General features: G+C 42.2%; 1 protein-coding gene across 2 annotated transcripts in view; it reads right to left on the reverse strand.

Annotated features, from left to right (window-relative positions):
- Window positions 1-6,106: 6,106 nt before the first annotated feature.
- fam120b (family with sequence similarity 120B) overlaps window positions 6,107-16,098 on the reverse strand; it is an 83,564-nt gene continuing 73,572 nt past the window's right edge. Inside the window, exons 10-11 of one of the 2 annotated variants that reach the window (XR_007956104.1) lie at window positions 13,617-14,447; window positions 6,107-7,570 (exon numbers count right to left, since the gene is read on the reverse strand). Coding sequence is in view for 1 of the 2 variants with exons in the window: in XM_052013195.1 (XP_051869155.1) it covers window positions 7,531-7,570; window positions 14,390-14,447 (98 nt within the window). In the remaining variant the exon portion in view is untranslated. The remainder of the gene's footprint in view (window positions 7,571-13,616; window positions 14,448-16,098) is intronic. The other variant, XM_052013195.1, reaches the window with a different exon arrangement.

Below are 16,098 nucleotides of genomic sequence, written 5' to 3' on the forward strand. Positions count from 1 at the left end.
GAGCTGATGTGACATGATAGTACATCATCTAAATGGCCATGCTTTATGAATAAAAGAATATTTGACTCTGCATAGCTTCATAAGAACATAAGAAATAGGAGCAGGAGGAGGCCATCTGGCCCGTCAAACCTGCTCCGCCATTCAATAAGATCATGGCTGATCTGGTCATGGACTCAGATCCTCCTTCCTGCCTTTTCCCCACAGTCTAGCCTGATCCAATCCGAATTGTCTGCATAAGTACAACTTTACAGCAAGAGGCACTGGGTGGCAATGAGGCTGGGGGTCATTGGTGATGTTCTATACCCATGTCCAAATACGCGGTGAGTAACCACCGATCCCTCCGACCAATGCACCTGCAAACCCAACTTGCTGGTTTTAACCAGTTGGACTAAATAAACCGCATACAGTTGAAGGCATCTAACAAAGGATATTCCATAATGCAATGTCCACAAACCTTGAGCTTAACCCTACTAGGTTGGCAGTGCCCCTTTAAGCCTGCTTTTGATGATCAATAAACAGATTGCAGTCTGTTTCACTGAGAGCAGGCTTAAATCTGGCCTTACATTCAATTAAATGCTTGCCTGGACTGCTGTGGTGGGGGTGGGGTGGGGGGGAAGAGAGACTTTCATTAGATGTCTGTCTGGGTCAGATCACTAGATTTCCTGAAAAGATGATGTTGAAAGTAAGGACCAGTTCAGGATTTCCCCCCTTGGAGTAGGGAAAGTACAAGGATGCACTTCTCCCACGAGAAAACAAACACACTGCCTTCAAGAAGGACACACTTCAGCTTTTCCCCCTTGGCTGGAAAAGCTATGCAACATACAATTAGAAAAAAGCACTGAAGCGCAGGATAAAGTGTAAACACTTTACATTAGCTGTTGAAAACGTGTCCACATTGTGACTGTGTGCTCAATACAAGACTGCCATGGAAACGTGCACCTGGTTTCTGAGGGATCCGTATTATGTGGACTAACTATAGTGCTCATTAATCCCTGATAAGATAATGATAGGAATGAAATGCTTGGTTGCTGCAGTTAATGCAGCAGAACCTATTTGCTGCTCGCTTTTGGGAATGGCACACTGCACCTTTGTTCTCCAACTTGACTTCTGCTGGGGCACACTGTATTGTAAAAGATTCTTCCTGCCTTTTTGTTTCCTCCTTCCACACGTTCAAGCTTTTTCCTTACTCAGAGGTTTAGCGATAAGGAATCACTGTCTGGCCAGTCTCCGAGTCCCTCTAATTGCTGTAAGTGAAAGGCCTCCTGTGGTTCTGGGTTATTTGCCATGCTGGTGCCAAAGGCAGTGGGTAATGCATGGAATATGCCCTGCTTCCTGCTGGCTCTTGCCTCTTGCTACTTGGGTTGCAAGACATTACTTCCACATGTAAGTGAACTGAGTGCAACACCCACGTGCTTTCATCTCACACCGCCCTGTGAGAAATGTTTCCTCACTGTTAACCTGTAAAATCATGTACTTCCTGAAGTTCAGCGGAATGAGGCGTCCAATAAGGGTCTTGAAGCAGGCATATTTACGTTCACTGAACACTTTCAGCCCATAGTGAATTGCATTCAAAAGTAAATTCCTGCCACTTCACTGTGTGTATCTTTGTGTTTCTTGTTTTATTTCTCATCACTAGAAAAATAGAACAGGACGAGTCTATTCCAACCATTATACCTGTGCTGTCTCTGAAAGAACTGTTCAATTACTCCCACACCTTTGTTTTAACCCCTGTTCTTGCAAATGTTTCCTTCGTAGTTCCCCTCGGAAAGCTTCTCTTGAATCTGCTTCCACTACCCTTTAAGACAGTGCCAGATTCTCATGACTGGCTGAAAAAAATTAAATTCTCACTGCTTCCTTGGATTAAGTGCCACATTGCTTAAATGCATGAAAGCTGTTGGGAGTTCTGGCCTCGTTATGCCTTGAACTGTTGTATTGAGACTAATAACATTACTGAAGGCTGAGGGAGGATGAACTGCCTGATTGAAATCTGAATCTCTTTGTGGGCTAGTAAAACTCACTGGAATGCTCGACTGAGGACTAAAAGCAGAATTTCCCATTTTTTAGCGTTATTCTTAGAATGAACTTACTAGGCTCCAGATCATACAATCAACAATTGGCAATAATGTGAACAGGAAGAGGGAGAGATACTCAGCTGGCCAGTCAATATCTGTGGAAGGAGAAACAGTGCTAATGTTTCAGGTTAACTCTTTTCCCATTTTAGAACAGAAGAAAGAGTCCATACCTGCTCCGGCTCTTAATAAGATCATGGCTGATCTGACTTTGGCCTCAGCTCCACTTTCCTGCCAGTTCCCCACAATCTTTGACTCCCTCACAGAACAAACATCTATTTCGCTCGAGTATGGTCACTGGAGGCCCCCTGTATCTCTTTGGAGTGGAGAACTCTTGACCTCACAATCTACTTTGTCATGGCCCTTGCACCTTATTGTCTACATGTGTTGCACTTTCTCTATAACTGTAACCATAACATTATATTCTGCATTCTGTTATTACCTTTCCCCTGTGCTACCTCAAAATACTTGTGTTTTGAAATGATCTGTATGGATGGCATTCAAAACTAAGTTTTTTCACTTTATTTCAATACATATGACTATAGTAAACCAATGCCAATACCAATTCCAAAGATTCATGATTGGTATTCACCAAGGAGGACGGTGAGATCAGGGAGGAGTATGCTGATATTCCAGGGCATGTTGATATCAAGGAGGAGGAGGTGTTGGGGCTCTTGTGGATGAGTTCCCAGGGCCTGATAGGATCTATGCCAGGTTATTGAGGGAGACGAGAGGAGATTGGTGGAGCCTTGAAAGAGATCTTTGTATCCTCTTTAGCCACAGGCTAGGTCTCCGAGGACTGGAGAATTGTCAACGTTGTTCCTCTGTTTAAGAAGGGCAGAGGAGTCAAATAAGGAATTCATAGGCCAGTGAGCCTTGCATCAGTGGCAGGGAAATTATTTGGTGAAGAATCTTGGGGATAGGATTTACTTGCATCTGGAAAAGCAGAGACTTATAATCAGCATGGCTCTGCGCAGGGGAGGTCATGTCTTACAAACTTGATTGAGGAAGTGACAAAGATGATTATTGAGGGTAGGGCATACGTGGACTTTCGTAAAGCTTTTGACAAGGTCCCTCACGGCAGGCTGATCCAGAAGACTAAGGCACATGGGATCCACTGGGACTTGGTGAATTGGATTCAAAATGTGTTTTGCCATAAAAGACAGATGGTAGTGGTGCAGGGGTGTTACTCTGACTGGAGGTCTGTGACCAGTGGTATTCCAGAAGGATCATATTGGGACTTCTGTTGTTTGTGATATATATAAATAATAGACTAAAATGTAGGTGGGCTGATTGTAGATGACACAAAAATTGACAGAGTTGTGGATTGTGAGGAAGGTTTTCAAAGCATTCACCAGGATATAGATCAGTTGGAAATGTGGGGAGAGAACTGGCAGATGGAGGTTAGTCCAGTCAAGTGTGAGGTGTTGCACTTTGGGAGGTCAAATATAAGAAGAAAGTGTACAGTAAAGGCAGGAACCTTTAGGAGCATTATAGAGGGATCTTGGGGTGTGAGTCCATAGCTCCCTGAAAATGGCAACACAAGTAGATAGGGTGGTATAGAAGGCATATGGCATACTTGCCTTCATTGGTCAGGGTGTTATAAAAATCAGCAAGTCATGTTGCAGCTGTATAAAACTCATTAGGACATTATTAGAGTATTGTGTCCAGTTCTGGTTGCTGCATTTCAGAAAGGATGTGGAGGCTTTGGAGAGAGTGCAGAAGATGTTTACCACAATGCTGCCTAGATTCGAGAGTATTAACTATAAGGAGAGGTTGGACAAACTTGGATTGTTTTCTCTGGAGCACCTGAAGCTGAGGGGTGAGGTTTATAAAATTATGAGAGGTATAGATAGGGTAGAGTGAATCTTTACCCAGGGTGGAAATGTCAAATACTAGAGGGCATAGCTTGAAGGTGAGATGGGAAAGGTTAAAGGAGATCTATGATTCTTTGTTCTATGTTCTTACAAATTCTTCATCATCTGACTCTTAAATGGCTAACACCTTACTCTGAAACCATCCCATCTCCTCCTAAATTTCCCCACAAAGGCCGTTCACTTCGTACACAAAGTCTGGGGACAGATTCTGGTCTGGGCCTGAACCCCAAGCGCAGTTGATGCCTGAACTGAGAGGGCTGAGGACTGGCCTCCTCCATGTACACGGGGTGAGCCATCAGTACCTGCTGCCACACGAGGACAAAACATTTTTCCCAGACTGGGGATGGATCAGAAAAATGGGGAGCAAAGGTGGGATGGATCGCAGGGTGGAAATGAGTCATGTGGTCATTGGAAGTGTAATTAGAAGTGGAGCTGGGTTGAGAGGCACTCACTCCTTTGGCAGTCTAAAGGCAAATGTACATATAATTGGTGGCCACACTGAGCTGACAAATCAGTAATGAATTAGGCTCAGTCTTCTGTGGGTAACTAATTTCACAGAGCAAGCCTTCAACAGGCACTAAGGTCCCTGATTAACATACTCAAAGGCTCTATTACCTTTTTGTTAAGAGGATGCTCAGGATATCTCAAAAACATAGCAATGAGACTAAAGTTTACATAGATCTAAATAGCTGCAAAGAATACCAGTTCCTGAACGCCTAAGCTTTTACATGTTGCTGGAGGGTGTAAACAATTGCAACTAAAACTTAAAATGGGTTTGGACATGACCTCCATTTGGAAAGTTGCACTTTACTCCCAATGATTTTCCTAATCGGCACTTCTGTCGTTTTTGTTTGTTTCTTTAACATCTTAGCCATTATTTTTCCAGTTTAATCCAGGTTGTGAAATAGCAGTTATGTTACCAGACTAGCATCCAGCATGTGTTTGAAGCCCACCATGGCAGCTGGGGAATTTAATTTCAACTAATTAAATAAAACTGATAGCATCAGTAATGACACCAGCTCACCACCCCCCCACCCCCAATTCAGTAATGTCCTTCAGAGAAAGATGGCCTTGTCAATATGTGACCTCAGACCCAAAAATCCAGCACCTGCAATCTCTCAGCCCAGATGAAGGGTGTTGACCCAAAATGTCCACTTCCCTCGACACCCTGCAGGGCTTTGACCTGAAGTGTCGACAATTCCTTTCCTCCCACAGCTGCTGCTTGACCTGTTGAGTTCCTGCAGCATTTTGTTGTTATACTCTGGATTCCAGCATCTGCAGTCTCTTCTGTCTCCACCAATGTGGTTGATGCTTAACTACCCTTCAAGGACAAATGGGGATGTACAATAAATACCAGCCTTACCATATCGTGAAAGAATAAATAAAAAATCAATTGCAATCCCTCCTCTTGGATGATCCTGTGGATAAAGACACACTTGTACCAATCCTTTGTGTGTGAGCCAACTCCCCATCACCACTGTTCACCCCTCCTCAGCAGCCTAACTACAGAAACCCTCATAAAACCTGCCCGACTTCCTACCTGTGCAATTGTCATCATCAGTTAGTGTTAGTGGGTGAGGCTGATCTATAAGACAGGGTTGTTGCCTCCAATAATTAAAGGTCCAGTCCAGGGAATTGAAGCTTCTGTTTGGAATTAAATTTGATTTGCAATTTCCAGTCCCACTGGAAATGAGCAATCTCCGGAGTGCTGCTCATCTCTAGTGGAGCAACAAACCAGTTCAATTTAGGTGTTCTGCTGTGGACTTAAACACTACCTGTGCCACATACAGCTCCTGAAACTGAATCTACCAATTTGCTTAATTTGATATTGAATGCTGAAACCAGTTTCCCTTGGTGAGCTGAAAGAGTTGTACCAAATTATTGGTTATGCTTCAAATCACATTCAAGCCAAAAGCTATTAAGCTTACTAGAGTCATACAGCACAGAAACAGTCCCTTCGGCCCAACTGGTCCATGCCGACAAAGATTACCATCTAAGCTAGTCCCACTTGCCCATGTTTCGCCCATATCCCTCTAAACCTTTCCTATCCACGTACCTGTCCAAGTACCTTTTAAATGTTGTTAATGTACCTGCCTCAACCACTTCCTCTGGCAGATTGTTCCATAGAGTATTGGTGTTGGTTTATTATTGTCACTTGTACCGAGGTACAGTGAAAAACTTGTCTTGCATACCGATCGTACAGGTCAATTCATTACACAGTGCAGTTACATTGAGTTAGTACAGAGTGCATTGAGGTAGTACAGGTAAAAACAATAACAGTACAAAGTGTCACAGCTACAGAGAACATGCAGTGCAATAAGGTGCAAGGTCACAAACCACTCTCTGGGTGAATAAGTTGCTCCTTAAGTTCCTATTAAGTCTCTCCCCTCTCACCTTAAATCTATGCCCTCTAATTCTTGATTCCCCAACCCTGGGAAAAAGACTGCGGATTCACCCTATCTATGCCCCTCATAGTTTTATATGGTCAGACCTCTGGCATTCAGGGAGTATTTGAAAGTTCTTTTGGGATTGGGGAATTTTCTGTGCAGTTTCCAAGCTTGTGATAACTGGACATAAGATCCCTTGGGGGGCCTTCCCAAGTTATAAGATATCTTTAGTAGTCACATGTACATCAAAACACACAGTGAAATGCATCTTTTGCATTGAGTGTGCTGGGGGGCAGCCCGCAAGTGTCGCCACGCTTCCGGCGCCAACATAGCATGCCCACAACTTCCTAACCCGTACGTCTTTGGAATGTGGGAGGAAACCGCAGCACCCGGAGGAAACCCACGCAGACACGGGGAGAACATACAAACTCCTTACAGACAACGGCCGGAATTGAACCCGGGTCGCTGGCGCTGTAATAGCGTTACGCTAACCACTACACTACATTTCTGTAAGCTTTGATAAAGAAAATGGGATTAGGAGCTCTTCTCCCACAGAGCATCAGAATGTAACCCCATCAGATTCTCCGTATTCAGGGTTCTGCCAGCAAGGGTCCTTAGATTAACTAACAAGAATACCAATCTAAAAGCAAAATACTGCAGATGTTGGAAATCTGAAACAAAACAGGTGAAAGGTCATTGAATTGAAACATTAACTCTGTTCCCCTCTCCACAGCTGCTGCCTGACCTGCTGAGCATTTCCAGTATTTTTGTTTTCATTTAACTGAATCCATCAACCCTGGGCAATGTTCCCTCGGCAGTCACAGGGTTGAGTTTATTGCTAATTGCTGATTTGATGATGTAGCACAAGCTGGGATTCAAACCAGTGACAGGAAGAGAAAATGCTAGAAGCGTTCATCAGAGGAACACAGAGAAAGTCAATGCTTTAGGTCAATAACCTTTCATCAAATCAGGGAGCTTAACAGTAGATAAACCTGCAGAGGTATCATCAAAGCCTGCATTAGGCTTCATAAATTATTTATTGTTCTGCTAGACCAATACAAAAAGTGTGTTTAAAATGCTAAGTCAATAATTAAATTTATGTCTCTGGTAGTGTATTGATTAAACCAGCGGAAATCGATGTTACATTCTCCTTCAGGTCCACTGCTGTCTTCTTCCCTTTAACATTCCACAACCTGACTAACTCCAACCAGGCTGAGAACCTCGGGAACCAAACGGCCTAAAATAAAATGAAAACAAGATAATGGTCAGACACTTGCATCTCAAGAAAGTTCTTGGAATAGATGTGATTATGTCAATTATCTTGCACAACTTTTCAGGTCAATGACTCTTCATCAGAACTTTCATCAATTCTGATGTGAGGTCATCAGGCTGTAAGGTTAACTCTGGTTCTCTCTCCACAGATTCTGCCTGATCTGCAAAGTATCAACAGCATTGTTTGTTTTTATTTCAAGCAGCTGAAGAACCTGAAAAATTCACTGTAGTCCAACTATTAGTGGAACCATCCTCCAGTAGGAGAGTAGGAAATCTTCACATGCCTCATGATATAGAGATGTTACTTCCGATTCATATTAGCTTATTGTCATATACACCAGGGTGCAATGAAATTCCTTGCTCGTGTGAAACTCTCAAACAGTAGCCAAAGTGTAAGCAGAATGTGGGCAACTTGTGTCTTTTGACTTATCTTTGTCATACACAGGTAACACCAAGGTGCCTAGATTTCTCTCTTGTGCTTTAACACCAGCTCTAACTGAAGACAAGTTTGACCTCTTGCATCTTTATTGCAATTGGAAAGTGTCCTGAATTCATTTGAAGGATGGGATTTCAGAACCAAGGGTCTTGGCACATTCCCCAGTGTTGGAATGATTAATTTTAGGATGGATCAGAAAGCTTTTAATGTCACTCCTGAGATTTCTTTTCTGGCATTTTGAAAATGTTTTGCTTGTGCTCAGTATGCAACACTCCTTATACACAGCCCCCAACTCTGCACAGCTTAATACAAATTCAAATCAATTCTATTAACAGTGAGTCTTATCACCAGATATCCCACACTGTTACAGTCACACCCTGAGTAATCATAAACATAGGCAATGCAAAGGATGAAGTAGCAAATCGGGAAAGGTGCCTTGGAAAGAGATTTTACAATTGGCAATTGGAAGAGAATTTTAAACATGTGAAAGGCTCCAAGTTATATCCATGATCACAACTGTGTGAAAGATGCAAAGTGCAGCTAACTGTGATCCTTGGCTGGACAGTCAGTTACAAACAGCATTTCTAGCCAACTTTATGTTGTACTTGACAGTTTATTTTCTTAAATTGCAGATGCAGCATATAAACTGAAATATAAAAAGGCAAAGAATCTAATCAAATTTTCCACAGTAATTCCAACAGAAAAATAAGGGGCACCTTTGCCCAGAGAAGGAATATGATGCGGAACTTGCTTTCACAATAAGTAGCTTAGGAGGGGGAAGGGAAAGGGAGAAATTGCACTGATATAGTTAAGGGAAAAATTGTTAAACACGAGGGAAGGAGGTTTCCTTTTGCTTATTTTGTTCATCAAAAGTAGAAGTTGTTGACAAGGATAGCATATATTCAGGATCCCTAAATGCCCTTGCACATCTCAATACAGCTGCTCATTTCACAAGGCAGTTTGGGGTCAACCACGTTACTTTGACTCTGTGGTCATATTTAGCCTAGACAGGACAAGATCAGCAGACTTGCTTCCCTGCAGGATGCTGGTGAATCAGATGGGATTCACAACAACCTGGAAAGTTCATGGTTACCATTACTGAGACCAGGCTTTTTTTAGAATTCTCCAGCTGTTGTGGGACCTGAACTCGTGTCTCTCCATGGGTCTGCATTACAAGTCCAGTAATCTCCCCTGACAACACCCAGTTTAGTACAGAAGACTTGTGTTTCAGAATTAACTAAGCCTCCAGCTAAGCTGTTCCAGTACAATAATAACACTGACATTTCCCCAAAATGTGGAAAATTGCCCACTTATGTTCTGTTCACAAAACCTATGCCTCCAGCTTTATCCATCTTTGATTTGTGGAAAAGTTTCCTGCAGTCTACCCTATCTACACCCTCATAATTTTTATGTACCTCAATTATGTCTCCTCTTAACCTCCTCAGGGAGAACAGACCGAGCTTCTCTGATATCTCCTTATAACTGAACCACTCCACCCCAGGCAACATCCTTGTGAATCTCCTCTGGTATGCCAGAGGTCCGACCAAGGTTTTATAAAGTTGGAGCATAACCTCCCTACTTCTGTATTCAATATCCCACTAATACAGTATCCCATATGCCTTCCTAACCACACTATCCTCCATTATGCCACCTTCAAGGGTCTATGGACTTGTACTCCCTCTGCTCCTCAGTACTCCCTAAGACTCTACCACTCATGGCGCAAATCCTGGCCTCATTTGTCCTCCAAAAATCCATCATGTCACATTTGTCTGGATTAAACACCATCTGCCATTTTTCAGCCCAATTCACCAACACATCAATAACTCTCTGCAGCCAAACAAGCAAATGGGACCAGCTCAGGCAGACAACTTGGTAGGCATGGACAAGTTGGGCTGAAGGGCCTGTTTCCGTGCTCTATGATTCTAATACTCTCCAAAGCCAACTGGGGTCTCTCAGAGCCTTCACAGCAAACTGGGGTTAATTTCTATTGATCCTTGTTATAATGTGTGAGATGCTGCAGGACTACAATCACTGAGCATCATACCAGGAGTAGGTCATTCAGCAAACTGAGCATGTGCCACCATTCAATTGAATCACAGCTGATCCATAATATAACTCCAGGGTACGACTTGTACAGTGAATGGTAGGGCCCTGGGAAGTGTTATGGAACAGAGGGACCTAGGAGTGCAAGTGTATAGTTTGCTGATAGGTAAACAGGGTGGTGAAGAAGGCGTTTGGCACGCTGGGTATAGGAGTTGGGAACTTATGTTGCAATTATTTAAGATGTTGTTTGAGGCTGCACTTGGAGTATGGTGTACAGTTTTGGTCACCCTGTTATAGGAAAGATGCTATTAAACTAGAAAGAGTTCAGAAAAGATTTACCAGGATGTTGCCTGGACTTGGGGGCCTGAGTTACCAGGAGAGGTTGCGCAGACTAGGACTTTATTCCCTGGAATGTAGGAGATTGAGGTGTGACCTGATAGAGGTATACAAGATCATGAGGGGCATAGACAGGATGAAAGCACATAGGCTTTTTCCCAGGGAAGGAGTGCTAAAAACAAGAGGGCACAGGTTTAAGATCAGAGGTGAGAGATTTAAAAGGGACATGAGAGTCAGCTTCTTCATGCAAAGGGTGGTGCATATTTGGAATGAGCTGCCAGAAGTAGTGGTTGAGGTGGGCACAATAGCAACATTTAAAAGCCATCTAGATAAGTACATGGCTAGGGGAGGTTTGGAGAGCTATGGGCCAGATGCAGGCAGGTAGGGCTAGCTCACAGGGCTACACAGTTGGTATGGATGAGTTGGGCCGAAGGGCTCGTTTCCACCTTTAGGACTATAATTCCCAACCCTTTGATGTATTTTTGTTGAGTGTTATCAATCTATTGCAAGTTCCAATTCTCCCAACGTCCACAGCTTTTAGCATTGAAAATTATTGCACCAATTATTATCGGAGAATCCACCTCTTAGATCTGCTCCTCAGTGATGGATTTCCAATTCATAATAACACAATTAATAAATGCCATTTAATACCACAAAATGTTCAAGGTGCTTCACTTCTAATCACAAGAAGTCTGCAGGAAGCCACATTATTTGTATTTATTCATTTTTTGGGGATCAAGGCAACTCTTGTAAGACAGGAATTTATTGTCTATCTCCTTGAGAAGCTGGTGGTGACTCATCTCCTTGAATTGTCGCAATTCTTCTAATGAAGATATTCCCACAGTCCTATCAGGTCAGAGAATTCCAGGATTTCAACTCAACAGAGATGAAGCAGCAGTGGTGTGAGATTTGGAGGGGAATCTGCAGGTGGTGGCGTTACCATGCATTTACTGCCCTTCTCCTAGTACCTAGATCATGTGATGGAGTAGCCTAGGCAAGTAATTGCATTGCTTTTTGTAGATGGTACGTTATGTAGCTGGTGGTGTAGGGTATGAAATGTTTAGAGTGATGGCTGCTTTGTCCTGAATGGTGTCTAGCTTCTAGAGTGTGTTGAAGCTGCACTATCCAGGCAAGTATTCCATGACGCCCCTGAATTGTTTCTTGAAGCTGGTGCAAAGTCTCTGGGGTTTCAGGAGACAAGTCATACTTGGCAGGATACCCAGCTCTAACCTCCTCTTCTGGCCACAGTATTGATGGGGCTTCACCAGTTGAGTTTCTAGTCAATGGTGACCTTCAGGATATTGGGGATTTAGTGATGGTTATGCAACTGAATGTCAAGAGATGTTAGGCTCTCTCGTTGAAGGTCATTTGCACCGCACAAGTACCAGGCAATTAGACTTGCCACTTATCATCCCATGCCTGAATTGTTCTCTCAGTCTTGATGTATGTGGACACAACCTGATGCATTTTCCGAATGAAATTGAACATTGTTCTCTTACTTCTGATGCTGCTAGGAAGGTTATTGATGAAAATGTTTATCATCATCTTTCATCATGATGAAATGTGATGATAAAAACAACAGGGCTGTTGCTGTGGGTGACTTCAACTTCCCCAATTATAGACTGGGGCCTCCTTAGTGCAAGAGGTTTAGACAGGGCAGAATTTTTTAGGTGCATTCAGGAGGGTTTCTTAAATCAGTAGATACATAATACAACGAGAGGAGGGTATTGGGAAATGAGCCTGGTCAGGTGACTAAGCTTTCAGTGGGACAACGTTTAGCGAACAGTGATCACAGCTATCTTAAGAAACCTGAGTTATGAATAAGAATAAGTATGGACCTTGTGGGAGAGTATTAAACTGGAGCAGGGCAAATTACATGAATATTAGGCAGAAATTAAGGAGAGTTAATTGGGAACAGCTGTTTCTGGGCGTCCACATCTGACATGTGGAGGGTGTTTAAAGACCAATTGCACAGAGTACAGAATAGGTAAGTTCCAGTAAGAAGGAATGGCAAGGTCAGGGAACCTTGGATGACAAGAGAGGCGGTAAATTTAGTCAAGAAGAAAAAGGAAATGTATGCAAGGTTCAGGAGGGTAAATTCAAACAGCACTTGAGGATTATAAAGCTAGAAAAGAACTCAAAGGAAATTAGGAGAGCCAGGAGGGGCCATGAAAAGTCCTTGGCAAGTAGAGTTAAAGGGAATCCAAGGCATTCTATGTCAGGAGCAAGAGGATAACTAGGGAGAGGGTAGGACCATTCAAGGATAAAGGAGGAAACATGCCTGGAGGCAGAGGATGAGGTCCCAAATGAGTACTTTATGTCAGTATTTACCTTACCAGAGATCTCTTTATTAGTCACATGTACATCGAAACACACAGTGAAATACATCTTTTGCGTAGTGTTCTGGGGGCAGCCCGCAAGTGTCGCCACACTTCCGGCACCAACATAGCATGCCCACAACTTCCCAACCCGTACGTCTTTGGGATGTGGGAGGAAACCAGAGCACCTGGAGGAAACCAGAGCACCTGGAGGAAACCCACGCAGACACGGGGAGAACGTACAAACTCCTTACAGACAGCGGCCGGAATTGAACCCGGGTCGCTGGTGCTGTAAAGCGTTACGCTAACCGCTACACTACTGTGCCTGCCCATTATCCACAATCCTGTAGATTTGTGATGTATTACTGAAACTACTTTTTCTAAACTCCAGATTATTTCATTAACGGGATGTGAATTTGCATCTCTGCCTTGTTTGTCCAGGTCTCTGATCACTAGTCTGGTAGCTTAATCACTACATCACCACCATGCCCAAGGTGCACATCAAGATACATGTCCAAAGGTTAGGCCAAGGACATGAGTTTTAATGAATGTCTTGATTCAAGGTAGTGGGGTGAAAAGTTTTCGGGTGGTATTCCCGAACTTAGGAAATAGTAGAGAGGTTAAATTAGGGGACAATTAAATTAGCACTAGAGACCTTGGGGGGCAAAAAAAATGCTGGAAATATTCAATGGATCAAGCAGTGTCTACGACCTTTCTTGGGCAAAATTAGAGATAAGTCCCGTTTTAAGATACAGAGAAAGTGTTGAGGTGTAGCGAGAACAAAAGAGAACGCCTATGACAGACTGGAGGATGAGAGATTAAACAATAAAAGATAGTAATAGGACAAATATCTGGAGATGAAAATGTAAACTAATTACCTGAAATTTCTCAAGGAAGGCAGAAATCTGACATAAAAATCCCGGAGAAGCTGATACTTGAAATTCTTGAACTCAGTGCTGAGTCCAGAAGGTTTTAGTGTGGCTAATCAGAAGAATACAGCTCTGGAATCCTCTGCCCTGGCAGAAACTGGATCATGAGAAGTACTTAAAGTGGAGGTGGATAAATATTTGATAGATCGAGGGATACAGAGAAATGCCACAGAAGAGGAGGCCAGCTATGATCATATTAAATGGTGGAGCAGGCTTGAAGGGCCTGAGGCCTACTCCTGCTCTTATTTTCTTGTGTATGAGGTGTGTTGCTGTAGATTTCATTGGGGTTTGATGGGACAACATAACTGGCTGAGGATGGAGAGGTCAGATTGGGTACGACACAGAAACTCAAAGGTACTGTAAGCTCATGGACTGCAATGGAGGTGTTCCACAAAGCAATCATCCGACCTGAATTTAGTCTAAAACAGAAAATGCTGGAAATACTCAAAGCCAGTTAGCAGCTGTGGAAAGAGAAGTTGTTAATCTTTCAGGTCTAGGACCGTTCATCAAAGTTTGACACAGAGATGACAGCATCTTCAGTAGGTAATGCAGAATACTAAATCAAGTATGGATAGATTGCTGCTTCCCGCAGGATGTGGTTGATGCTATGGACAGTAGGGAGGGAGGAGGTAAAAAGGGAAGGTGTTGTATCTTCTGTAGTTATGCAGGAAATTGTGTAGCTTTTGTATATGTAACTTGATACACTGATTCCCCACATTCACCATGGTGTGTGCCGTGGTCTTCTGTTGTAGGATCCTGGCCTTGGTTGAAGTCTTCTACCTGAAATAAATACAAAGGTTGGACAATAAGTATGCTTGATAACAAGTGGCAATGATGCATTTTTAAAGAATGTATTGATTTGATGATACAATGAATATAGAGAAAGATAGCCACTGACTCTAATCCCTGTATATATTATAAATAAAGTATGATCCTTCTGTGTACTACTTATTGCTTTTTATGTCATTTTATACAATCAGTACAAAAGACAATGAAAGACAGGCTTACCTCCATTGGCTCTTCTGAGGTCATGAAAATTGCTGTATAAATGAAGTACAATGAACCTCCTACTACTTAAACCCTGCACCCACACCAGTATTATAATGAACTGCAAGTCCTTTCCTGGCACTTTGTTGATGTGTTCTTTTGACTTTTTTAAATTTGGACTAAAAATTTGGATGGAAATGGAGAGAAAAATACTTCAGTTGTAGGACATCAAAGGCAAATGAATTACAAACAATGTTACTTCAGGGGACAAGGGAGTTCTAGGGATCTGGAAGCCACATTCCGAGATGATGATATTAGAAAATATTACAAAATAGAGTATAAAACAAAACCCTGAAATAAAAATGTCATAAAGAGCATGGGAATTTATTAGTTTACGTGGCAGCTTTAAAGCTACTACCATCTGTGAAGTAATTATAATAGCCACAGCAAAAATTCTTAAAAATGAAACCTAATGAAATTAATTTTACTGACTTAAGATTTAATATCAGAAAATGCTGGAGATGATCAGTGGAGAAGAGTGAAACATTGATTTAATCTTACAGGTGTGCAACCTTTCATCAGAAGATTTCTTTCTCCACTGACATGCCTTAAACCGTTGAATATTTCCTGTATTTTATTTTGTTTTTACTGCAGATTTCCATCACCTGTATTGTTTTACCGATTTAGAAGTTTGTCAATTATGTTTGAGGAAGACACTATAAGATCCTCTCCATGGCTTTGTAAGTATATGAAACAGATTAAAGAAAGATATGGAATTCAGTTTAAAGCACACATGAAGTATTTTCCAAGATAATCAGCAAGGAGTTCAAAATCTGTCAAGTTTTTTTTTAACCTGACTACTAATAATCTCAACCTTGAGTTCATTGTCACGTGCACAAGTACATGTATGTACAGATGCAATGAAAAGCTTACTTGCAGCAGCATCACAGGCATACAACAATTAACTGAAAAATTCAAATAAAATTCAACTTAGTTGATTTAATATTATTACAAGTGAGATACTACAAAAGACTGCATTAACCAATGTAGTATTTTCCCAGTGACCTTCTGATGTTTATCTAAGCAGTTGACTACAGTATGAGCTGGGAAAGAGTATGCTTAACCACTGGCACTGAGCTTAGACCTATTTTCTGAAGGGATTATCATAACAAACTAAAACATAGTTTTCCATCTCCCCTTGGCTCAATGACACTGAGACTTGCAAGACTTCTGGGAGGGATTGCCTAACCCGGCACAATCCAGTAATCGGACTGGAGACATAGTAGCAATGTATGCAATGTGTTAACTTGTTGTGGTTGTTATGTTGGTCTGACAAGTCAATATGCTGAATCACTACTCACAATCTCCACCAGCATGAAGGAGTAGTTCAGTAAGTGTAGGAGAACACCACATTCCAAACTGGTAATGTATCACTGTACCTTTA

The sequence above is a fragment of the Pristis pectinata genome, chromosome 3 (genome assembly GCF_009764475.1).
Source record: "Pristis pectinata isolate sPriPec2 chromosome 3, sPriPec2.1.pri, whole genome shotgun sequence".
Taxonomy (NCBI): domain Eukaryota; kingdom Metazoa; phylum Chordata; class Chondrichthyes; order Rhinopristiformes; family Pristidae; genus Pristis; species Pristis pectinata.